A 23,497-nucleotide genomic window follows, 5' to 3' on the forward strand; every position below is an offset into this window, starting at 1 on the left:
GTCAGCCTCTCACGCAGGGTGGTTATTAAAAGGAGCAAAAAGAGACATCAGCTCTCAGCTCCCTTCGCCTCCCAGCCAGCATGGGGGCGGGGCCCAGGTATGCCCAGCCCAGGAGCAATTCCCCGCCGCCACCCTTTCTGATGTGCTCCCCTAGCAAAGTTAGGTCAACGGCTCCTGGCTCCAGCCCAAGCCGGGTGTCCCTGCAGCCGCGGTGGCCCCGAATCATTCTCTGCCCCTAGGCCCCCGCCCCCACTGTTCTGTAGTTCTGAGTCGGCCTTCTCCTGGTTTTGTGAAGCGCTCTGTTCATTCATTCATTCATTCCGCCAGCACACAGTTATTAAACGTTTACTACGAGCCCGTTGCTGGGTACCGGTCTCCATGTATACCCACGACTGTCCTGGGTTCCCAGCACAGAAAGGACCCATACCTGGGGACACCTGTTGCCAGGTGCGCCTGCTCTGGGCATTGTATGGAAACTGTGTGCTTGCGTCTCAGGTGTGCTGCCTGTCTCCGTCCCTGTGTCCGTGGTTTCCCGCATCTGCGTGTCCGTGTTGGCGGCGCTCAGGGGTCTGGGACCGCCTTCATCGCTGTCGCGACGGCTGCGCCACCCTCTCCCCATGGACACGAGGGGGCGCTGCAGCCTCGCTGTCACCCCAGCCGGGGGCTCCGGGTCCCGCCGCAAGCTCCAGCGTGGGATGGGGTCCTCGTCCCGCCCACAGGCCTGGCCCCTCGCCTCTGCCAGTGCGCTGGGAGGGGTGGGTGGCGGGGGTGGAAGGATGGGGCTCAAAATAGCCGCGGGCACGGGAGAGGCTGCTATTCGCGGCCTGGCCGCGCAGTGCTCGCCGCCTGCCCGGCGGGACGGGGATTAGGCCGGGAGGTCCCCGTCGGCGCATCTACAAATCGCCCCTCCGCGGGCGGCCGCCGCGGAGGGGGCGCCCGCCTCCAGGACCACTTCTCCCACCGCGGTCCAACCCCTCCCCGTCTGGGCGCCCCACCCGCGGGCGTCGCCGTGGAGACGAGGGCGGGGCCACCTCGCTCCCGCGGCGCCCCCTCCGCCTTCCCGCCGGGCCGGGCCTCTGGACGCCGGGTCCTCCCCCGACCCTGGCTAATGACCGGGCGGGAGGCGGTAATGAGCGTCTGGGTCCCGGACGGGCGTTGGCCGGGATGAAAGGCGCGTGGGGGGGGGGGGGGGGACCCTCAGGCCGCGTAATTATCGCCCCCTCCCGGTCGGCCAGGCGGGGGCCGGGACCGTGCACCTGGCGGCCTCCCGGCGGGGGCGCACAAGTGGGACCGTCCTGGCAGATACTCGCCGGCTCGCCTGGCCCAAAGCCGCAGGGCTCAGAGCCAGGGTGGGGGAAGCGGAGACTGGATGAGTGTGCGCGTTGCCAGGTGTGGTGCCCATGTGTGCCGGTGAGCTGGGGAGTCGTGGGTAAACAGAGACACAAGGATGGCTAGGGACTGTGCCTGTGTGGACGGGAAAGTGGGGGCTGTGTGCGCGCGCGGATACGGAAGTGTGTGCGTGGTGCTCCGTGCGCAAGAACACAAGGGGGTTGTACACGGACTCCAGAACGTGTGCATAAGGGATATGGATGTGGGATCAGTCACGGACAGGTCTGCGTGTGTGTGCCTCGGGGGACAGGACTCACAGAGCATATGTGCCCGTGGTTGGTGGCGTGACTCGTGCCCCCGGGCTGGGCAGAAGTGCTATGTGTCAGCGGTGGCCAGGGTCTCCTAGGGCAGAGGACAGCTACAGGAGGCCAGAAGCCCTGCGGAGGAAGAGTTAAACTGCCCTCCCCCAGTTCCTACCTGCATGAGGAGGTGGGGGCCCTCCGAGGTCTCTAGGAGGCCCCAGGTGGCTACCAACTGTGAACACAGGAAACTCAGCTGTTTGCCACCCTGGGGAGCTGGAAGAGGTTGCCCCTGGCCTCGGTTTCCCGCCTGTTCCTAGGAAGGGTCTCCGTAGTGGAGAATGTGCAGGACAGGGGCTGGGGGCACCTCGTGGAGCCCCCTGTGAGTCAAGGCCCAGGAATGTGGAGGCCGCCACTCTTCTGTTCCTGCCCAGGCTCCCATCCCAGGATTGCAAAGGCCAGGCAAGGCACGGTTTGTGTTGGTGAGCACAGATTATGGGGCGGGACCCAGGGACACACAGAGATACACCTGTTGTGTATTTGCAGCCCACGTGTGAAAGGGCGAGACCTGTGGACGTCACACGCCTGCACGTTTGCTCTTTCTGTACTCGCAATGCTCCGCAGACCCAGATGGTGACCCCTTCCTTTCTACGGAGGGAAATGGAGGCACGTGTGTGGCAGGAAGCGCACAGATGGACAAGCACACATCAAGTACAGCAAACGTATACCAGATGTCTGTGGAACGCCAGAGCTTGGGCATTCACAAAGACCCCTGTGTGCTCACGAAAACCCCAAGGCTTGCCTTGGTGGGGGCGGGGGACACAACCCACTGGATTTTGAGACTGCGGAAGGGCTGAGGTTCACACCTCCCCACCCCTGGGGGTAGGAGGAGCTGCCCCCCACCAGTGTCCTATCCACTCACTTGACCTTGGCCCCACACTCAAGATGTCACCTACACACGGCTCCCTGCGGGCACAAGGAGGGGCTTGTGGTATCTCCATGGCAACACTGGAGTGGCCAGAACGGAGAGTGCCCCCCTCCTGTGGCAGTTGCCGGGGGCTCAGAGAAGACAGCTAAGCTGCCGTGGCCCTGGGCGGCCAGCACGAGTGCACATCCCAGCCCCATGTGTCCATGCAACAAGTGTTGGCGTCCCACAACTGTCTGGCTCTTCCTTGAAAGTCGGGGATGGCCGGGTGCCTAGCTGTGCAGGCTGCTGTTGCCAGGCCCCCCTCTGGGCCTCAGCTGCCCATCTGAGCAGTGGGTGCAGCAGCAGGGATTCCTGGGGTCAGTGTGGGTGAACGAAGGGCTGCCAGCCAAGGACAAGAGCCCACCACGGGGCACTTGGGGTTCTCTGCTTTTTCTTCTATTGCAGGACACACAGAAAATGGTCTGATGCTCACGCCCCCTTCTTCCAGGTCCCAACAGGGATGGAGAGAGTGAGTGCACGCACCCCCCGCCTGTCCCCAACCCGCATCAGCAGGTGTCTGCTCCTCCGGTGGGCCTAAAGCCACGGAGGGTAAGTGGGCAACGTGTGGCTGGAGCGATGGGTTGTTTGGGGGAGGGTGCTGCTGTGGGTGACAAGTCTCTGAGGATCTCAGTGCCTGCCCCTGCTGGGTGTGACTTTCAATTCTGTGGTTTTCTTAAGGGAGGTCTTGGTCCAGGGTGAGAATGGGGGTGCCCCTGTTTTGAGAACCATAGTGTTGACTGAGGTTGTGCCGGCACCAAAGTGTGAGCTGCGGCCAGTGCGTGCGTGCGTGTGTGTGTGGGGGGGGGGGTTGCAGAGCCAGGAGCCTGCATTCAGGCGGGGATCGGTGTCTACCCCTTAACTGTTGAGGGGTGCACTTCCCCTGAGCGCGGGCGGGGGGGCGGCCTGGCCGGTCTGGCGGCTGCAAGGGGCCCTGCGTGGGCTCTCTCGGAGGCCCGTGGGCAGCGTCTGGGGGGTGGGGCGCGTGCAGTACGGTTGTACGCAGCTGTCTGGAGCCCCAGCTCCCCCTGCCTGCCGGTGACGGCCTCCCCTCGCGGGCGGCCCCGCCCACATTCCAGAGGAGTTAGGGGGTGCCCCCCACAGCCCCTGCCCACTCCCCAACCTCTGACCCAGCCTGAGCCCACTCCCTCCGTCCTGGGCACCCAGTGCTGCAGCAGCTGGTTCCAGGGAGGGGCAGCCGGGCGGGGGTGGAGGCTGGAATGTGTGCCGGGGGTGAGGGAGGGCCCCCTCCCCCCTCCCCCCTCCGGAGAGAGGGCGGAAGAGGGGAGGAGTCGGTGGGGTTAGAGAGACCCAGAGGGGAACAGAGACAGACCGAGATACTGAGGAAAGCAGAAAGAGGAAGAGAGAACCGGCCAGAGGCAAGAAGGGCAGAGAACTTAGGAGACAGAGGGGAGAAGTCGAGGCAGCAAGCCAGGGACAGGGACCCAGAGGGAGGGCCGGCACAGGGGCAGGGCCACAGGTGACAGCAGCCCCGCCCCCACACCGGGGCTGGGCTGCTCACCTGTCCCGGGTCACACCTGAGGCTGCCTGTCCCCTGCCCTCCCAGGGCGGGGCAGCCGTGGGTGGGGCTGGAGTCAAGACTCCTGGGTTGAGCCCCAGCACCCTTGGCTGTGGCTTGGTAACTCCCATTCCCAAGGCACCTGGAGAGTCAGGCAGGTCCCACTGGGCCCGGTGGGGGCAGCTGTGCCCTGGGCACCCGCCTGGGGCTGGGGGTGCAGGAGCGGGCTCCGACGGGGCACAGCTCACTCCCATCTTCCCAGATGGCTCCTTGCCAGAGGCCCGGCTCCTCCCCAAGGCAGGCCCTGATCCTGGCCTTTGGCATTTCAAAACCGTGGAGCCAGCCCCAATTACCCATTTGGCCACCCCCAGGGGACTCTGGCCCCAAGCAGAAGGCAGTGACCCCAGTGACCTTCTCCTGCTTGCCCACGGCTGTCTCATCATCCAGGAGCACTGCCCACCTGGACCCAAGCCTCCAGTCCAGACCGCACGCCTTGGCAGCCACACCTGTCCGCACAGCCCGCCCGACCCTCCACTGAGTCTTGCGCCTGCCCAGCCTGGGGCTAACTTTGGACCAGAAGTTTTGGCCTGCATGCTCCCCACCTGGCAGCGCCTGCTCCTGGTCACACCGACCGCTGCCTTCTCTGAGCAGACTCCTGGTCACAGCCAACCTTGCTCCCCTCCTCCAAGCCCCTAGCTCCCCGCAGCCCCCTTGCCAACCACCTCGCTATGAACCGGAGGCCGCCTTCACACAGTGCCCCATCTGTCCCTCCTCGGGCCTCTCATCCAAGCCCAGGTTGAAGGCCCAGCCATCCAGCCACCTGAATGTTCTGCTCCCTGGGGGCCACTCTCAATCCTCAGCCACAGACTTGGGGAATCGCCCCTTTCGGGTCCTCGCCTCGGCGTCTTCCTCCCACCTTTGGTTTTCTCTCCCCCAACTAACTTCGCAGCTGCCCCCCCCACACACATAAATACACCTGCTTGCACGTCTCCAGGTCGTTGCACACGCTGTCTCCCACCTAGGGGCACCCCTTCCCTCTTCCAACGCTTGGCAAACTCCTATTCCTTTGGCAAAACCTCAGGCCAAGGGCTCTCCTCCCGCTCGCCTTCCTGCGCTCCCCCCGCCCGGGGGCTGCATGCTCCCCCAATCCGGAGGTCGCGTCACCGAGTCGAGGAGGAGGGGGCAGCAGACAATGCCTGGACGTGGAAGGAGGGGTGCGAGCGAACGCGCCGGTGCGGGGGTCCACGTGCGGCGCCCCCCGCTACGCCCCCTCTTCCGTCCGGGCGCTGCCGAGCCGTCAGACCCTCGGCGCGCCTCCCGCCCCCAAATTTGCAGACGCGCGACCACGGGGAGGGGGCCGCCCGCCTCCGCGCCGCGCTTGCGCACTCAGCCGGCCAGGGCGCGGTCCCACCCTCCGGCGCTAACGCCGCGCTGTCATTGGTGCGTGCGGAGGAGCGAACGGCGGGGCCACCAGTGAGGCGTCCCCCCGGGGTGGGCGGGGCCTGGGCCCCCCGACGCGCGGACGGGGGCGAGCGGGGCGCCCTCCCCGCGGTGACGTCAGGCCCGATTCGCGGCGCGTTGCCGTGGAAACCGCGATTCCATTCCTGCGGGTTTCCGGGGGCCACCCCCTCCCATTCAGCTTTTTCCTCAATGGGAGGAGGGGGCGGCGCAGGGCAGAGACCGCCCCCTGCGATCTCCGCAGACCCAGTCCTCGCCGGGCCTCAGTTTACCTTTCTCTCACGTGGCCTAACCTGCAGACCCTCTGGCCGCGGCTCCCCTCGGCCAGGCACCGGCCCCTGGCTAGGTGTGTGCGCTGTGCGCCCTGCCTAGGGGGGAGGAGGCCAATGGCCCGCAGCCCCCACCGGGGTGTTGTCCTCCTAGGACCCCAGGGCAGGGCCGTGACCCTTGGACTCCCGGGCTGGGCGCCAGGCAGCGCCCTGAGGGGTGGGTTCCCGGGCAGCAGGGCAAGTGCCCCCCGCCCTCAGCTTGCACACACAGCCTGCGATTCAGCCTGTGATTCAGCAGGTGCCTCAGTTGACACCTCCTTCCACATCCCCCACCCAGCCCTGTGGAATCACCTGGGTACAGCCCTCAGCCCTGACCCCCAGGGGCAGCTGCGTGGGCGGAAGCTTCCACCTGAGCTGTCCCACCCACGCCTCCAACCTGTGGCCGTTGACTCTGAGGTGTGGAGAGAGCAGCCTGACGTGTGGCATCCTACCTTCCTGCTGTGGGCTTGCGATGATTTTGGGGTGATTGGCCAGGGAGAGGGGCAGAAGGTCCTTCCGGAGATGCTCCCAGGACACTCCTGGCACGGGACCTGTGTCCCTTACCCATGGGGTCCCTGGAGCTGGGGTTGGGAGGGCAAGGGCTTGGGCCATCGGAAATCTGCCCAGGAGTGGGTGGACTCTCCGATCCTCTTGGGCAACTGATGTTTCTCTCTGGGCATGGGGTTTTCTCGTCTATCAGTTGGGACTACAGTTAGTTGTAACTTCTAGGGGCAGTGCTGCCGACTGAGGAAGCACAGGTGAGTTGGTGCTGTCAATGTCCTGCCTCTGCCCGGTCCAAGTGGATGACAGCGGGACGCCGGAGGACTGGCCCCTGGCCCGGCCCTCAGGGAGATGCCAGTTGAGTTAGTCCCTAGGCAGTGCAAGGGCAGACAGGAGAGGGGTGTTCCTGGTAGGGCACGGCCCGGACAAAGGCCTGGAGGCTTGATGCATGACCCTCAGGGCTGGGGAGCCCTGGAATGCAAGGCCAGGGTGAGGCCAGAGAGGGGTGAGAGTTCACCTAAGGCTGGGACGGTCAAGCCAGAGGCCTTGAACACAAGCCTCAGGCCCTGGGGAATCATTGATTTCCGCTAGAGAGCTTCTGGAGGCCAGGCCCCCAGGAGGGGGCTCTGGTAGCCTCTGGGAGGGCTCAGGTCAGGGGCCCACCCAGGCAGTACCTCCTGCCTGGCCCAGCAGCTGGAGCAGCCTCCCTGTCAGCGGCTGGGGAAACCGAGGCCCAGAGTGTGTGCTCAGGTATCCCTGGTGACAGTTCCAGGGGTCAGTCCCCAGCCCACTTCCCACAGCCGGGAACTGAGGCCCCACCCAGGGCGCACTGTAAGCAGGCAGCCCTGTGCCCACACCCTGCAGGACTTCCGGCCTCGGGTACCGGGGAAGTGGCTGGCCCCTCCCTCCCCTGCTGGGGCAACTTCCTGCCCACCCTCACCTCAAGCCAGGGAGGGAACGTGGGAACTGTTCTGGGATGCAACCCCCACCCACTTTCCAGCTCCCACTACCTGAGGTGGTGGGAGAACCCAGCACCTCACCGGGCCACCTGATCACCCCAAGCCCCCTCCTCAGAGAAAGACCCACCCACCGTGCCACTTCCAGGCATGTAAGACCACCCATCGTACCTGGGAGCCCCCTGTGATGGGCAAGAGCCCCCACCCCCCACAAGTGGGCAGCACATTCACTCGTTTCATTTTCTGTTTATTACTTGAAATCACGGTGTTTGTATAGGTTTATCTTTCCCAATTTTGTTTTCATACAGGAAACTCAACGCAAGGTGCTGGGACACCCCACAGCCCGAACCCTGAGGGTGGGTAATGCTTTCTTGGGGAGCCCTGGTGAGGGCAGAGGGGGGCGGGCTGGTTCCTGCCTGGGGCCTCCACCCTCAGACCCGCGGAGGCACAGGTGTTATTTAAAAATCGTTTAAAAAAAACCAAAACAGAACACATTTAAATAGGTATCCAAGACAGTTCTTCAAAAACAAACCCACTCCTTTTTTCTCCTTTTTTTTTTTTTTTGGAAAATGAAAACAAAAAAACAAATCCTTGACCCCTACCCTCTGACCCCTCCCCACCCACCCCCCCACAAAAATTTTACAGAGCTACAATTAACACATGATGTTCACATCTGAAACCATTAACTTTAAACACATAAGGGGGGGCGGTGTTCACCTACGATAGGATGAAGGAACAGGCAGGGGGTGGGGGTGTCTGGAGGACAGAAAGGTGGGGCAAGGACAAGACTGGGGGCAGGGGGCAGGGCCCGATCATCTCCATTATCAGTAAAAAATAAGTGAATGAAAAAAAAACTCCACCCCCATTGAAATGGCCCCAGTAGAGGGCTTGTCCCTCTGCCCCAGGGGAATCTGGGGATAAGGGCACTGTGGGGAGGGTCCAATTTAGACCAGCAGCGAACCCCCCCCCACAAGGGGGTTAATGCTACACAGCGTCACCCCTACCGGGGGCTTCACAGCTCAGCACCCCCTCCCCTCCTGGCTGCCAGAGGGCCTCCAGACACAGCCCACAGGCCCAGATCCCTCAGGTCGGGCCAGGAAGGAGCGCTGGGGGTTATTTCCCCTGTCCCCCCAACCATTTCTCTCCCGAGTTTTCAAGAGACTCCCAACCACTATTGGCTCAGAAAATTAATAGTCTATAAATACCCCAAGCTCAGAACAAAAAGGGGGTGGGGCAGGAGGAAATGGCACAGTGCGTGGACACGAAGGCTGGCGGCTGTCTGTCCCCCTCCCTCTCTTTCCTACTTGGGAGAGGGCCCCACACCCCCACCTGAACCCCGAGGCAGGCTGGGGTCAGCCTACTGAAGCGCCTTTTTTTTTCCCCTGGAAAAAGAGACCAAGAGAAAAAAGCACAGATGTGGAGGAGACCCGGCCGTGTGGGTGGCACAGGCGGTCTCCGGTCTCCGGTCGCCGTGGGGCCGGCCGGCCGCCCTGGAGGCTGGGGCGCAGCCGCAGCGGGGCTTCCCTCCTAGGCCCTGCCCGTCTGTAAAGTGCATCATGAGGCATCTACGTTTTTGACTTAAACCTGAAGGGGTGGGGGCGGCTTCCTCGTCTCGTCCCACTCTCAACCATCTGGAGTGACTGCTACATATCTGGAGCTTGGGAAGTGGGCGGGGAAGGACCCAGCTCAGGCCGAGGATGGGAGCCGGCGACGGGAGGAAGAGGCGGGGAGGTGTGAGCTGAACCAAGGAGGCAGGAACCGAGTCCATGGAGAGTTCGGAAAACCATGGTAAGAATGGAAATTAAAAAAAAAAACAAACAAAAAACCAACAAAACGAAAAAAAAAAAAAAAAAAAACCAGAAAGAAGCTGGCGGGGAGGGAGGGGCCCCCCGCTGCCCTGACCGCCTGCCCTCCCGCGTGCAGGCCATGCCGGGGGACTCCCGGCCCAGGGTGGTCGGCGAGGGACGCGGCTCCTAGGCCACCACGAACTCTGACTTAATGTCGGGATTGACTTCCGGCTTCCAAACGGAGTCCTCGAAGTCGAGGCCCAAGCCGGAGGCCTCGCTGGGACCGCCACCTCCCCCGCCGCCGGTGGTGTCGCTGCGGCCGGCCTTGCGGCTTGGCGGCCAGTGGTAGGGGCCGCGGGCGTCGCGCCGGGCCTTCCTGCGGAGCCGCTTCTGCTGGAGTAGCAGCTGCAGGCGCTCCACCTTGCAGCGCGTGGCCCGGTTTTCCGTCTGCCGCAGCCGGTCCCCTGAAAGGAGGCAGTGACTGTGACCCCTGAGCCCCTCGGGGCGGAGGCCAGACACCCCCCAGGCGCGAGGCACAACCCAGCCTTCCTGGGCGCGGAGAGAGGGAGCCTCGCTACAGAGTCCGTCGGGTCCGTGGCGGAGCCCGGGGCGCCGTGAAGCTCCTGGGACTCGAGGGGTCTCCAGCCCGTCTCTGCGCAGGCTAGGCCGGGTCCGGGACGGGTGCCGAGCACGCCGCCAGCACGCCTATCAGGTGCTGCACAGGCCCTGGGGCCGGTGCCTTGGTTTCCCGTTCACGACCTGGGCTGCGGGCCCGCCAGACGCAACAGGGACACTGTTCGGCGGATTCGGGATTTACTGGGGGAAACCTGGTCTCTGGGGGACTCAGGCTACCCGAAGCAGCTCTGGCCCCCTCCGGCATCAGACGCGGCCATTCACAGAGGCTCCACCTGCCATCTGGACAAGGTGCCGGGGGGTGGGGGGGCGGCAAGAAGGAAGTACCCCCCTCAGGAGAGGACAAGGACACTTTGTGCCCCCAACACACATGCTCCCTTCTCTCGGCTCCAGTGCAGAGCAGGGCGAGAAGCAGCTGCCGGCCCCCCCAGCCCCCCTGGGTCAGCTGCTCTGAGCAGTGCACAGAGGGGCCTTGAACAGCCCAGGGACGGGTGGGGCGGCTGGACACTCACCCAGCGGCTTGCACATGCGGGCCTGGCTCAGGGAGGCCGGGGCTGCGGCCGCCAGCTTCTCACAGGAGGTAGTTTTGGGGGTGAGGTCCGGGGCGGGAGACGTGGGTGCGCACTGGGCATGGCAGCGCAGCTGTGTCAGGGACGGGGGCATGCCCTGGTAGTGCCGCGTGGCGCTCAGAAGGTCATTGAGGATCTGCAGGATGGTGCCAATGTCACGCCGCGGCCGCCCGCTGCTGTCCTGGCAGTTGGGGTGCAGTGTGCCTGCAGGAGACAGGGGAGTCGCTGCTGAGCGCTCGCGTGACCGACACGTGGCCTCCGGAGCGCACTCGTAGGCAGGTGGGACGCCGGGGCGGGAGCGAGGCACACGGGGGCCCACAGCCTCCTGCGTGGTTGTGCACGTGCCAGGAGACCCCGGGGTGGGTGGGGGGATGGGTGAGAAGGTACCCCACCCCCGGCCGGCCATCTCTGGGGGGAGCGGGAGGGGGGCGCAGGGGTCCCGTAACACCTACCAGAGAAGGTCCCTGAGAAGACCCCCGGGGCGTGGTTCACAAAGCTCTCGATGACGGCGCCGGGTTTGCGGGAGCGGGAGGTAGGGCTCCCTGCGGGGGTGGGGGTGGGGCTGCTACCAGCGCTGGCAGGGGGCGAACAGTCCATCTGCTGGTCGGAGAGAGGGAGGCATGTGAGCTGTGGGGCGCAAGGAGAGTCCCTGGAGTCCAGAGTCTGGCGGTGGCCTTTGGTCCAAAGCACACGTCTGGGACTCTGAGCCCTCCCCTCCGCAGTTCCGGGGACAGCCTGCCTTCCCGGCCCCAAGAACGAGCCCTCCCCAGACTCACCTCAGAGCAGGCGGGAGAGGCTGAGTGGGATCGGAAAGAGCCGGCGGTGACAGGTGAGGGGGACGCAGGGGCAGGGCTGCTGGCCATCGGGGGGACTCGGGCAGCACTGGACACGGGCCGGCAGGGCGAGGACACGGGGGCGGTCATGCTGGGGTCGCCCCGGGCCGCAGCGGCCGCGGCGGCGGCGGCGGCCAGCACGTGACGGTGCTGCAGTGGGGCGTGCTGGGCGGCAAGCTGCAGCTGGACGAACATCATGTGGTCACCCACGCGCAGCGCCAGGGTCAGCGGCGAGCGGCCGGACAAGAAGTCACTGACCTGTAGAGAGGGGCCCCGTCAGCGCCAGGGCCCCAGCCTGCTGCGCGCCCCCAGCCCGGCCCAGCCCCGGCCCCCCGCGCTGTGTGACCTGGGGCCTCTCGCCGCCCCTCTCTGGGCTCTGGGGTCCCTGTCGGTGCCACGGATGCTTAAATAAAATGAATCGGTATTTCCGGAAGACGCCTCCGCCAGCCCGGCCCGGCCCGGGCGCCACTGGGGGCTGTGGGGGACAGAGGCGGGTCAGATGGGGGGGCCTGGCCCTCCCTGGCCAGCTTGGTTCTTTCAAGGGGAAACTGAGGCCAGAGGGGGCAAAGCCCAGTCAGCAGTCACTGCCCTCGGATAACCCCACCCTCCCAGCCCCCAATGCTCTGCCTGTGAATATGGGAGGGGAGCCAATCTCAGACCCCCTCCCAGTTAAGCCACCCAGGCAGCAAGTGGGCGGGAATTCCTGGACAAATTCTTCTTCCTAACCTTTGCTTTCTCAAGATAAATATTTATCTGTCCTGGGTGGGGCTGAGACTGAGGGGGAGGCTTCGCTGCTGCAGGAGGGGGCCCTGATGGTTCTCTGAGGCCTGGGTCCTGTGAGACCTCCACGTAGCCTGAACGCAAACCCCCAAATCTGGTGGGTGGTGGTGGTGGGGGGCGCATCTGAGCTCAGTCTGCGCTGGGCTCCTCCTCTGGAGCCTAGCCAGTGCTGAGCTTTCCCCAGGGGCCAGGATGGTGGTGGTGGGGGGGGGAGGTTTCTGAGAAGTGACATAGGCCGGGATGACTCAGAACCACCGCCTCCCAGCCCTCCGCTGGCAGCGACTGGCGTAACCTTCTCTGCTTGGGGGCCGTGGGGAGGAGGCGAGGGAGGCGGGCAGTGTGCAGCCCCCACCCTGAAGCCTGAACTACATGGCACCCCCCCCCCAACCCCAGAGACTCCCCTTGCAGGAAGGGCCTGGGTTGGCTTCCCAAGAGCAACTGGGGAGTCCCCCCCACCCCTCCACCCTGCAACTTCCTCCCTGGGGAGGGCGAATAGGAGGGCATGACTCGGTGCCAGGCGGGGAAACAGCCCTGGGAGCCCAGTCACTCCGCCCAGTGCCCCCCCCCTCCTGACGCAGGCACCCTGGGGCGGATGTGAACCAAAGACACCCCTGGCCCCCCCGCCAACCGCAGGCCCCCCATGAGCAGAGAGCTCAGTTCACATCTTCACCAGGAAATCCAGTGTGGCCCCCAGCCAGCTCCCGGGACCCCAGCTCTGCCTTCAGCCCACCGGCCCTCCTGATGGCAGACCACCCAGCGCCAGTGCCCCTCTTCCTCCTTGCTAGCTAGCTGGTGAGGACAGGATGCTACATGTCGGGGAGGGGGCGAGGGCCTCAGGGCAGGAGGAAGGGAAGCCGCTGAGCAGGTTTCCTGCGGCCAGCCCAGCCCAGCCCACCCCCTAGCTGGGGCGGGCAGCAGCCTGCTTCCCCCACCCTGGCAGCGGGCGGATAGCTGAGGCCTGTGTCACCCTCCTGGGAGGAGGGCCCCGCCGCCAGAAAAATGAGGAAAGGAGGAGGTAAAAAAAAAAAAAAAAAAAGGCTGCAACAAAACCGGGAACCCGGCTGTGGGCCAGTCCCTGCCTTCCTCCTCAGCTCCTGGCCAGTTGCTAAATATTTTCCTAACATCCTGTCTAGGCTATGGCCCTGGAGCTGGGTGCCCCCTCCCCCTTTTGGGGCAGAGAACAAAGGCCAAAGGGAGAAGGAGGAGGGGTGACTCCCCACCCCTTACAATGGGGTCAAAGAAGGCGGAAGGAGTGTCACCCAGGCTGGCCCCTCCAGCCCCCCCAACCCACCCACAGAAATTTGGGAAAAAAAAAAAAAAAAAAAAAAGGTTGCCCTGGGGAAACCGCAGTGGCTGGGGGGACTAGGGACCCAGGCCCCGGTGTGGGAGCGGTGTGGGAGCGGTGTGGGAGCGTGGGCCAAGGTCACCCCCTCAGGCAGGCTTGTGAAAGCCCAGCCCCCTCCCCCAAGGCAGCCACCGTGGGAGAGAAGGCCCTCAAGGTCAGGTGGTGAGTGCGAGGGGGGAGGAGGAAGAGGAAGCTGGGTGACCAGGCCAAACTGGCAGGAAGGCTGGGCGGCGCGTACCCTCCCTCCCCGTGGGTCTCCTGGGAGCACAAACACCACCCCCCCAGGCCCTCCCCCTGGTCTGGGAGGGACCGGCGCGGGTCTTACCTGCGTCTCGGTCAGGCTCTCCAGGGCCTGCATCACAGACTGCTCTGGCCTTGAAGCCTGGGACTGAAACAGAGGAGAAGCCGCTCTGAGCGTGCGCTCTGGTCCAAGGGCCCAGGCGCCAAGACAGGGGAGCTGCTTGCCGACGGGGGCTGCCCTGGCAGGGTGTGTGCTGGGAACCAAGTTCTCAGGGGAAGGGGCTGCCCGTCTGTGCCAGAGCCTCTGGGGCACTCTGCCCCAGCCATTTACCATGAGGCCCGCCTCCACGGTGGGCACCAGCGTCAGCTTGCTGCCATCCCCCACGCCGAACTCCTGCAGCTTCCCCGAACTGAGCCGGCTGGGGGGAGGAAGGAAGAGGGTGAGGCCAAGGAGACAAGGCAGCGACCCGGGGGGGAGGGCTGTGTTCCTGGGGGAGATATGGGAGCCCTACCCACCCCTCTCCCTTCCTGCCCTTCAGACCAGAGAGGCGGTGGGGGGGGGGCGGGGAGTGTCAAACATCTGGCCCTGAGGGCCCCCATGCAAGTGGCTCAAACCTCCTTCCCAGAAGCCCCAACTCTGCACTGGGGCACCACCTCTGCACCTCAACAAAGCACTTTTTCATCACCCGGGCGCCAGTGCACCCTTGCCGTCCTCTGCCACCCTTCCCTCACCCCAGGGCCAGCCCCTGCCAGTAATTCACCAACTCCGGCCCGGCGCTCCTCTTTGTGGGAGCCACAGGGCTTAGCCTTTAGGGTCTTTTGCGGGGCCAGGCTCCCCCTCCTCCCTCCCTCCCTGGCGCAGGCCGCCGCGGCTCAGACAAAGGAGACCCTCCCCCAACCGCCCCTCCCCCACGGGGGCCCCTCCGCTGGGGATGGACACTGTGTGTCCCTGGAGGCCCGCGGGGGGAGTGCTCCCCGGCCTGGAGGTGATTTAAATACCAGGGGGGAGGGGGAGACTGCGGGAGTGCTCGGTGGTTAGAACAAAGGGGGGTAGAAAGACGCAAGTAGGGGAAGAAAACAGCCAGACGTAGAAGAGGGCACCGAGCAAATGCAGAAGCCACCGGGAAATAAGACAGAGAAGGAGGCGGCCGCGCCCCCCACCCCCGCTGCTGGGACCCCCACACTGACCCGGGACTCCTGCCTTCCCAGGAGGGGAGGGGGCGGCCCTCGCAGCCGCCTTTGTGCGGCGACCCCGGGCGGGGGAAGGGGCCGAGGCAGGCAAGGCCGAGCAGAGGGCGCCCGAGAGCGCGCGGCGCGCCCCCGCCCCCCGTCTGGCCGCCCCCTTCCTTCCCCGTGCGGCGCGCTCTTTGTTCCCGCCCGGGGGCCTGGGCCCGAGGGGGTGGCGGGTCCGGGGGCGGCGCGCGGTACCTACGTGTCTTTGTGGAGCAGCGCCAGGCGCTCCTTGGGCACTTTGAGCCTCTGGGACAGCCGCTTGCGCAGCCCCTCCACCGTTTCGTCCGGGGGCACCGACAGCTCATAGCGGGTGCCCGTCGTGCTGTGGATGGCCAGACTCATGGGCGCCGCCTCGGCCGCCGGGCCTAGCTCGCAGGCGCCGCCGGGGGCCCCGCGCCGGCAGCTCCGGGCGCCGCCGGGCTGCGACTCCATCCCCGGCCGGCGCTGGAGAGCTGGGGTCCGCGGGGCGCCGCCAATCCTCGCCGCGCCTCCGGGCAGTGCGGGGGGGGGGGCTCCCCGAGCCGGGGGTCCTCGGGGTTCCTAGGGGAAGCGCACGTCCCCTTCGAGAAAGTCCCAGGAGCCGAAGGTGAATCAAGAATCAAAAATCCGAGCGGCGCTTCGGGGTCGCGTTGGCTCGTCGGGGCGCCTTCCGGGGGTGGGGACTGCACTCGCGGCTCCTTTCAAGGACGCTGGGCGTGGGGGAGGGTCCGGAGGAAGGGGCGCCGCTTAGGCAGTGGCGCTCGGTACCGTCCGCCGCTCGGGCCGCGCTTCCCCGCGCGTCCCCTCCCTTAGCAACAGCCGTCCCCGCCGCCGCTGCCGCCGCTTGAAAGATCTGGGGGTGAAAGTAACAAGAAAAAAAAGTTATAATGTATCAACGTTCCAAGGGGCGGGGCTGCCGCCCCCTCCCATTCACTACTTACTCCGCCGGCCCTGCGTCGGCCAATCGCCGCGCGCCCAACGATCAGTCAGCCGCGCGGGCGGGCCAATGGGAAGCGCCGCGGCGTTGCCCCACGTGGCCGCGCGGGCCCGCCCCTCGCCCCGCCCCCGGCCCAGCGGCCAAGGGGAGCTCGGCGGGGGCGGGGCTGGCGCCGCTCTGGCCCGCCCCCGCGCTCCACCCGCCCGCGCCGGGGGCCATTCATACGGTCCGCAACAAAGGGCAGGCGGCCCGAGAGGGATCGGGGTGGGGAGGGGGCGGCGCGGGGTCCCGCTCCCGGGGGGCGCGGCGTGGGGGCGGGCACTGTCCCAGCACCGGGAGGGGCAGGAAGCCGGGGGACCCCCCCCCGCGTCTGTCCGGGAAGCCTCCGCGAGCGGAAGCGGGAGGCGATCCTCGCGCTTCGTGGCCGGGCGGCTCTCAGGAGGTTCGGCCGGCGGGCGTCCCCGACCCGTGGGGCGTGAGGTCCGACGAGGAGTAGGGCTGCGGGCGGGGCCTGCACCCCGGTGACGTGGGCCGGTGCCGGGAGGGCCCCTCCCGCGCCGGTACCACCTCGTGTCCCACCCCTGTCCCGCGGGCCGGGCCCGCTTCCCGAGTCTCGCCCGCCCGAGCCGTGACGTGACGCGGCGTCCCCGGCTGCGCCCGCGCGCGCCGCTTGGGGCTGCGGTGAGTCAGCAGCGCCGGCGCGCCCCCTGCCGGCCCTGCCCGGGAGCGCTGCCTGAAGTCCTGGGGAGGGGGCGAAGAAGCTGCCCCGGGGCCGGGGAGAGGCCTACGGGACCGCTGGCGAGGTGGGAACCTCCATTAGGGGTCTGAAGCCTCCAAGGCGGGAGGCTGGGGCCGCACAACTGGAGAAACTGAGGCTGAACAGCAACTTGCTCAAGGTCACTCGCGGGGTAGGAAGAGTGCCCGGGAGGCGGGGCGGGGGCTGAGGTCTTGACGGGGCGGTGCTGCTTACGCCGAGCCCCTCCCATCCCACGACCCGAGGGGCTTGCCAGGGCTGGAGACACCCCGAACCCTGCCTGCCCCCAAAACAAAGAAAAGTGGGGCACCCGTAAGAGCCTAGAGTGGGGACCCTCCTACTCGTCCGGCGAGATCCCACCCGCACTCACCAGACGCGGCCAGTTCGAGGTCTCAACAGTCCTGAGTGTACCCACGTCCGGGGACAGCGCGCAGTGGCGGGGCAGGTCTGGGGCCGAGCGGGCGGCCCCCAAGCCTTTATCCGCACCGCCTTCCCTCGGGGTGGAGTTTGGGCGGGCAGGGGGCGGAGGGCCGGGCGGCCGGTGACGCAGGCGGGCCCCCGCCCCTGCCTGCAGGCCAGGGCCCTGGGGCGCCTTGGGATCTGGGCCACCCACCCCTTAAGCCTCGCCTCGTATATTGGGGGTCGCTGCTGAACCCAGGGTCACAAACGGCTTCGCTGATGGGCCGGATCCCCAGGACGGGGTTTCGGGTGCACAGGTTGGCTCCCGCCCCACCCCCCTCCCTGCCGCTCTAGAGTCCGGTGCTTCCGCCTGGGGGCGCCCGCGTGGGGGTGTGCAAGGGAGGGGGGTGCCTGAGTCAGCGGCCACAGTCCAGGAAAACAGGCTGGAGTCACCTGCCTGTTGGGGGGGTGCCCCAGCCAGCTGCCCGGGCAGCCTGGCCTCCTGCATCCCTTAACGGTGACCTCAGAAGACATTTATGGAGCGATTAACCTGCGCCAGGCCAGCCTGGTGCAGCCAGCCACCACCCGCCACGCTGTGACCTTTTGGAGCCTGTTTCTGCGGCTCTCCATGGCTGCAGAGGGATAGAATCCAGCACGGCTCACTCTGGGGCCCCAAGTGGGGGGCTTGGGGATGGGCAGATCACCCTACCCATTTCACAGACCAGGTAACTGGCACCACACAGCACCAGGTGAAAATGTGGCAGGTCCTGTTTCTCCCAGCACGTTGCTCTGGGTTGGGAACTTTTTGAGGATGACCCTGATTGGTGTGGGGCCCTCTCAGTCCTCCTGCTCCCTCTGCCCAAAGGAGGGGACCCCAGGACCTACTCGCCTGCCCCTTGTCCATTTATCTGGTTTCTCACTTTATCTGGCCTGACCACCTCCACCTCCACCCTAGTGGTGGGCACCCCTCCCAGGGCTGTGTTCCTTTCCAGGTCCCCATCCTGCTCCCACCCTGCTCCTGCAGCCTCTGACCCGCCCCCTCCCACTCACCGTCATACCCACACCCAGAGGCTCCCAGCCCCACAGGGTCAGGAAACCTTTGGGAGGGGGTCGCTGGGGGCTGGGATTGAGGGATGGATTTGGCGGGACAGAGGACCGTGATCCAGAAAGTGAGGCAGCCGTGCAAAGCTCAGGCTTGAGGGAGTGCTGGAGCCTGGAGATTAGGTTGTGGGGCCACCGCTGAGGGCCTTGGAGGGCCCTGCTGCCAGAGGAACATGGGGGTGGCAGAGGGAGCTGTGCGCTCTGAAGCCGGAGCATCTTGATGTTGGAGGGGCTCCAGATGGAGCAGGTGGTGCTGGGTCAAGGATCTGTAGCCAGGGTAGCCAGGGCTGTGTGATCGCAGGTGGGTCTGAGACCTCGCCCTTCAGGTTACCAGCAGAGTAGCGGGTCCTCCCAGAACAGGGGCCCCGACGGTTCATGCACATCTAGGGGTGGGACATTGCTCTCAGGAAAGGACCACAGCCCCAGCCTGGCTCTACAGGTCCAACTTAAAAAACACACTAAGTCAATCCACTTCCTCCTTTTTTACATGTTTATTCCGTGCTCTAGTCAGTCCCTGGGTGTGAGAACACACGCAGTCCAAGGGGACCTCCTTCCTCAAAGAGGATCAAACCTTTATGTGAGCCTGCCTTCAAGGAAAGGGTTGTGACCTCCGGTTGCTGGTCGTATGACCCACTCTACCCCAGATGCCTCCACCCCGGGACAAGGCCTCGGCCAACACACGCTGTTCCTGCAGGCCCACATCAGGCGTGGGCATCCCTAAGGCTCCAAGGCTCACACCTCCCCCAGGAGGCCTCTTTGTGCTGAGAAATCTTACCTATGTCCAGAGCTGCACCCCCAGCCAGAGGCTGAGATCTCTCTGGGAACAGGGGTACGGCTAGAGGGACTGCTGGTGTGGGTGGTGCCGGTCCAGCGGCTTCGCTGAGAGTGTAACTGTCGTGGTCGTGCCGCCGCGTTCCCTCAACCACCACTCGAACCCCCTACCCTGTCCTTGGTCCAAGGCCTGACCAGGAACTCTAGGACCTAGGCTTCAAAACACACAACAGGGAGGAGTGGGCCTGCACCTGTGAGCCCATGGCTGTCAGCGTTCTCTGGCCTGGGGCTTCCTGGGAAAGTGGGGGCCAGCTCCTTGGGCCTACCAGCCTGAGTGGGGGACCCAGAGAGAAAGCCTGCATAGCTGTGAGCTGGTCTGGAGGCCCCACAAGCATGGCTCCTGCCACACTGAGCGTCAGTGAAGCCATGGGACAGTCACTCGCATGGGACCGTGACACACGAATACACAGCCCATCTGTGCTGACAACGTGCCCAGGGAGGGCCTCCCTGTCACCTCCAGGCTGCCAGTGACACATAGGAAGGCCCAGACTCTCCCGCACACTCACCCCCCTGGAATCCCCTGCCACCCTGCTCAAGCCCAGGGCTATGTAAGGGAGGTGAGGAGACCCCTTCCCTCAGAGTCTCCTGCTGGCCACCTGCAGCAAGCTTCTGGGCCAACCCTGTGCTTGCAAAAGGGAAGAAATGGAGCAGCACAGAAGCTGCCCCCGCCCAGCTGCCCCACCCCATCTGGGGCCAGCCCAGGGGCCTGGATGGCACAGAGGTGCCAACACCACCGGGGATGAGGCGCACGGCCAGCCAGGGCCACCCACAGGCCGGGTGAGCAGAGGGCTGGGCCTCTGTGGGAGCAGGCAGGACCCGCCTCTTCCCAGCGTGGCTGGGGCGGGCCGGGGAGCCCACAGGGCAGACGGCACAGCCTGAAACCTGGCAGAGCCCCAGGAGGCTGTCCAGCAGCCCAGGACTGGCCTGGGAGCTGGAGCCACGCCCCCGCGGGGCCAGCAACTTGTGCCAATCCCCACCCTCTTGGGATGATGGCAAACAGCCTGCCCCCCACCTACCCTGGTTTCATGGGCTATGCCCCCTGCACACCCCTACTCCCCAGTTTACTAAACCCCCGAGGACCCCTCGGGCCCCAGCTTCCAAACCCTGGAGGCTCAGGCTGGCATTTAATGCCTTATCCCACCGCAGGGGCACGCAGAGCTCAAAGACCAGGCAAGATCCTGAAAACAGAGTCCCAGGCAGGACACAAAACCAGCATACACAAGTCAGGTCCCTGGTTTTTAATGGGGGGCTCAAGCCGGGGGGCAGGCTGTCCCACAGAGGTGACTAGGAGCTAAAGTCTCCACGGCAGGGTCTACAGAGTCAGAGGAATGGCGGGTGGCACATCAGGCTGGGAGGGAGGGGGCTGGAAGGTGGGAAGAGAGCCCACGGTGGGGGGGTACACACAGCCCCCCCTCAAAAAGCAGAGCAGGTCTCTGGGCTCACCCCCAGCCACCAGGCCTGCCAGCCCTGGCAAGGAGCCTGTTTCCTGGGTTTGACGGGTTAGCTCTCTTGGCAGAAAACTAGAACCGTGCTGCCCCCTGGCGGCCTTCTCTGGCAAGATCGCTTCCTCCACAGGAGAACGAACCCCTTTAGGCGGCTTGCTGACCTTCCTCCCCACCCCTCCACCCCCCACCGTCAGACTGGACCCGCGCGAGCTGGTTCAGCCTGCCCAGGACATCCTCTGCCCAGTTCTGGGCCTCGGTTTCCCTGCTGGCAAGAGCCACGCACCGCCTACTCAAGAGCTTTCACCAGGGCCTCGTTGGCCTCGATGCGGATTTGGATCTCAGCCCTGGAGGCCTCATCTGCCGCCCCTGACAGCTCCGACTGCGCCTTCTCCAAGTTCACCTTGGCTGCCTGCAAGAAGTGGGCAGTGGGTGAGAGCCGAGCAGCGACCCCAGCCTGGTGCCTGCCCCTCCACCAAACTCAAGGTCCCTTCCCCGAAGCCCACGATCTTTAGGACAACCCAGCCTCCTAGGCATACCAGTCTCTCCTGGGACACTCACCCCCACATCTAGCATGTCCAGCGTCACGGCCTCTTCGGCCAGCAACTGGACTGAGGAATCAGCATTCACGGTGACGGAACCACTGCTCACTACAGAAAGAAAAAGACGTAAGACCTCCACACCCAGCCGTAGGTGACATGATCACCCCCAAACCAGAGAAATGGCTCCACAGGGTGGCCCTAGAGTCTAGCATGGGAAACAGACAGCTGGAGAGAATGGAAGATGCACCGGGGGCCCAGGAGCACCCACTGGGGGTTGGACACAGAGAATAGAACCTTATTCCTTCACCCACCAGTCCATCAACTAAGCTAGGATCAGGGATGATCCGGGAGCTGGATTTGAATCCTGGCCGTCCCTCCGAGTTGTCCCTCCGAGTTGTGCCGGAGAAGCACTTCTTAGGGTCCAGGATCCTACACCTTCTCTTAATCGGCTCCTCCCGCACAGGATTTGACTTCTCTCTCAGACACCTGTCCCCCACCCCCACCCTGCCTCCTTACAGACTCCTTAACGCCACGTTCGCCCTACGTACTGTTCTTTTATCAGCTCTATGATCTGAGACTGAGACCGGCCTAATGAAGTATGAGGCCCCTACCCAGCTCCATGCCACTGGACTCACCGAAGTATTTGGAGGTGGTGCCATCCTCAGCATGGACAACAACCAGCCCTGGCCGCAGGACCTGCAGGGTGGGCACGTGGGCCGCAAGGATGCCAAAGGCTCCTGTCTGCGTGGGCACATCCACTTGCCGGACGTTGGCACCGTTGAAAAACACCTGGAAAAACACAGGGCATGCGTCACTGCAGGCCAGTCTTCCAGTGCTCGGGACGGGCTCCCCTGCAGGGCAACGGTCAAAGGCGGGAGGGAGCACTGATGCGGAACACGGAGGCGGTCACGCCGGGGCGGAGACTTCAGTTTCGGTGCCCCGCAGCATCTCAGTGCCGGCATCTAGCCCAGAGCCCGTCCACACAGAAACGCCGCAAGAGCGCAAAAGGCGCACCGACCCAGGACAAGTGCCCGCGGCTCCGGGACCTGCGGGACGGGGGGGGGGGGGGGGGGCGGGGAGGCCCAGTCCTTGGGCGTTGGGATTCCAGAGAAAGGTTACGGAACTCGGAAGACTTTATAGGGCTCGGGTTCCAGACCCCAAGGAAGAGCGTAGGGCGCGGGTCAAGAGGGCGGGGCAGCGACTCTGGGGCTGGGGGGCTCGCAACCCGGACCAAACGAGACGGAGGGGGCGTGGGTCAGGGATCCCAGATGGGGTTGGGGGCCTCGGAGCCCCGGAGGCTGGGGAGCCCGGATTCCGGACGACACAGGGGAGGGGCACAGGGCGCGGAACAAGTGGGGATCGACAACCCTGAGGCTGGGGTCTCCGACTGCGGGCCACCACGGGTCCGGGCTGGAGATGTCGACCAAGGCGGGGTCCCGAGACAGACCGGCATCGAACCTGCGTGGGTGAGGCGAAGGTGAAGGACATCTGTCCCGGGCCCGCAGCCGGGGCCGGAGCAGCGGCGGCCTCGGCGTAAGAGCGGGCCTGGCGTACGAGGGAACGCAGGCCGGGGCGGCGGAGGGCTGCGACGGGTAGCATGGCGACGGCCGCGAGCGGACTCCGGCCGAACGCGGGCAGCCTGGAGGACGAGGAGGACGACGCCCGGGGACTTCTGGGAAGAGGAGTCCAGGCAAAGGCGCACGCGCGAACTACGACTCCCAGCGAGCCGCGCAAGACATTGCAACGACGCATTGCGCCCCGCGCGCGGCATGCTGGGGGTTGTAGTTTCCTTCCAGTCCTAGCTGCCCGCCGAGTGGGAAGATGGGATGTGTGTCAATGGGGAGGACCAGAAGCCTCCGCGGAGCAGGGGTCACTTGAATTCAAGGTTTTGGAGGCGCTCATTGGATGCCAAGCGCAAGATCCATCAAGGGGAATACCAAGATTCCGGTTCTGGTTTGGGGCAGTGGGGACGTTTACCAAACATTCAATGTAACGAATACGCAAATCATATGGCATATTAGAAGTTAAAAAGTACTTAAAAGAGAAAAGAAAAGCAGAGTTGGGGGCCAGGATGGGGTAGGCTGCGACTGTTAGACATGCAGACGTGCCGGGAAGGACATCCCAGGCGGAGGGTCTAGCGCGGATAAGCGCCCGGCGCTGCGGGCGCGGCTCGACTGCAATCCCCGAGGGCGCCGGCAGAGGGCACTCCGCGACCGGAGATGCACTCGCCACGGCCCCGCCCGGCCCCTACCCCCGCGCGCCGTTGACGCACGGACGCGTGCGCGGGCGGCCGGGGGCTCCGCTGACGTCGTCTCGGCTCGCGCAGCCTCGCTCGCGGCGTTGACGTCACCACTCCGCCCCCGCGCTCACGCAGGTGGCGCCCCGGGCCAGACCCCCAGGCCCACATCTTGGTCTCCGGCAAAGCGCGGAGTGTGGGTTGGGCCGGGGTGGGGCCGACACCGGGGAGGGCCTCGGCTGAGGGCGGAGGGGTGCAAGCCACAGGGGAGGTAGCGTCACTCGGGCCCGGGTCTGGGCAGGTGCGTTGCGGCGCGATGTTGCCCCGGTGGCTCCCCAACCCCAGGGGCTGCCTGCGCCCTAGCTCTCTGCTTTCCAGTATCTGGGCCGCCTGCGGCCAACACGGAGGAAGGACCCAGGCTTAGTGCCCAGACCCCCGCCCCCTCTGGGCCGGCGCTGTGAGGGAGAGTCGGGGCATCCTGGCCCAGGGTGTGCGTGTGCAGAGAGAAGCCCCATTCGCATT

At 65.4% G+C, this 23,497-nt stretch overlaps 2 protein-coding genes across 8 annotated transcripts; both read right to left on the reverse strand.

Annotated features, from left to right (window-relative positions):
- Nucleotides 1-7,564: 7,564 nt before the first annotated feature.
- Nucleotides 7,565-19,837, reverse strand: MIDN (midnolin). 7 transcript variants are annotated; one of them, XM_064573579.1, is made up of 9 exons: nt 17,874-19,837; nt 14,954-15,586; nt 13,853-13,940; nt 13,607-13,669; nt 11,503-11,631; nt 11,100-11,414; nt 10,776-10,950; nt 10,267-10,527; nt 7,565-9,585 (listed from the first exon to the last, which is right to left on the reverse strand). In XM_064573579.1, exons 2-9 carry the CDS (start codon nt 15,184-15,186, stop codon nt 9,308-9,310), a joined length of 1,542 nt encoding a protein of 513 aa, XP_064429649.1. In that variant the 5' UTR covers nt 15,187-15,586; nt 17,874-19,837; the 3' UTR covers nt 7,565-9,307. The 7 variants fall into 7 exon arrangements, with proteins under 7 accessions (XP_064429649.1, XP_045719435.1, XP_045719436.1 ...); XM_045863479.3 differs by lacking the exon at nt 17,874-19,837 and adding an exon at nt 16,795-17,823; XM_045863480.3 differs by lacking the exon at nt 17,874-19,837 and adding an exon at nt 16,795-17,821 and having other exon boundaries at nt 10,776-10,923.
- A 141-nt stretch (nt 19,838-19,978) lies between these two features.
- On the reverse strand, nt 19,979-22,608 carry ATP5F1D (ATP synthase F1 subunit delta). Its single transcript, XM_045863485.3, has 4 exons — nt 22,198-22,608; nt 21,375-21,528; nt 20,759-20,847; nt 19,979-20,609 (listed from the first exon to the last, which is right to left on the reverse strand). The coding sequence occupies exons 1-4, from the start codon at nt 22,489-22,491 to the stop codon at nt 20,487-20,489; spliced, it is 660 nt and encodes a 219-aa protein (XP_045719441.2). The 5' UTR covers nt 22,492-22,608; the 3' UTR covers nt 19,979-20,486.
- Between the last annotated feature and the right edge of the window lie 889 nt (nt 22,609-23,497).

Source organism: Mirounga angustirostris, unplaced genomic scaffold, assembly GCF_029215605.1.
Source record: "Mirounga angustirostris isolate CCGP_5_RB_7025 unplaced genomic scaffold, mMirAng1.0.hap1 SCAF_1, whole genome shotgun sequence".
NCBI classification, from domain to species: Eukaryota; Metazoa; Chordata; class Mammalia; order Carnivora; family Phocidae; genus Mirounga; species Mirounga angustirostris.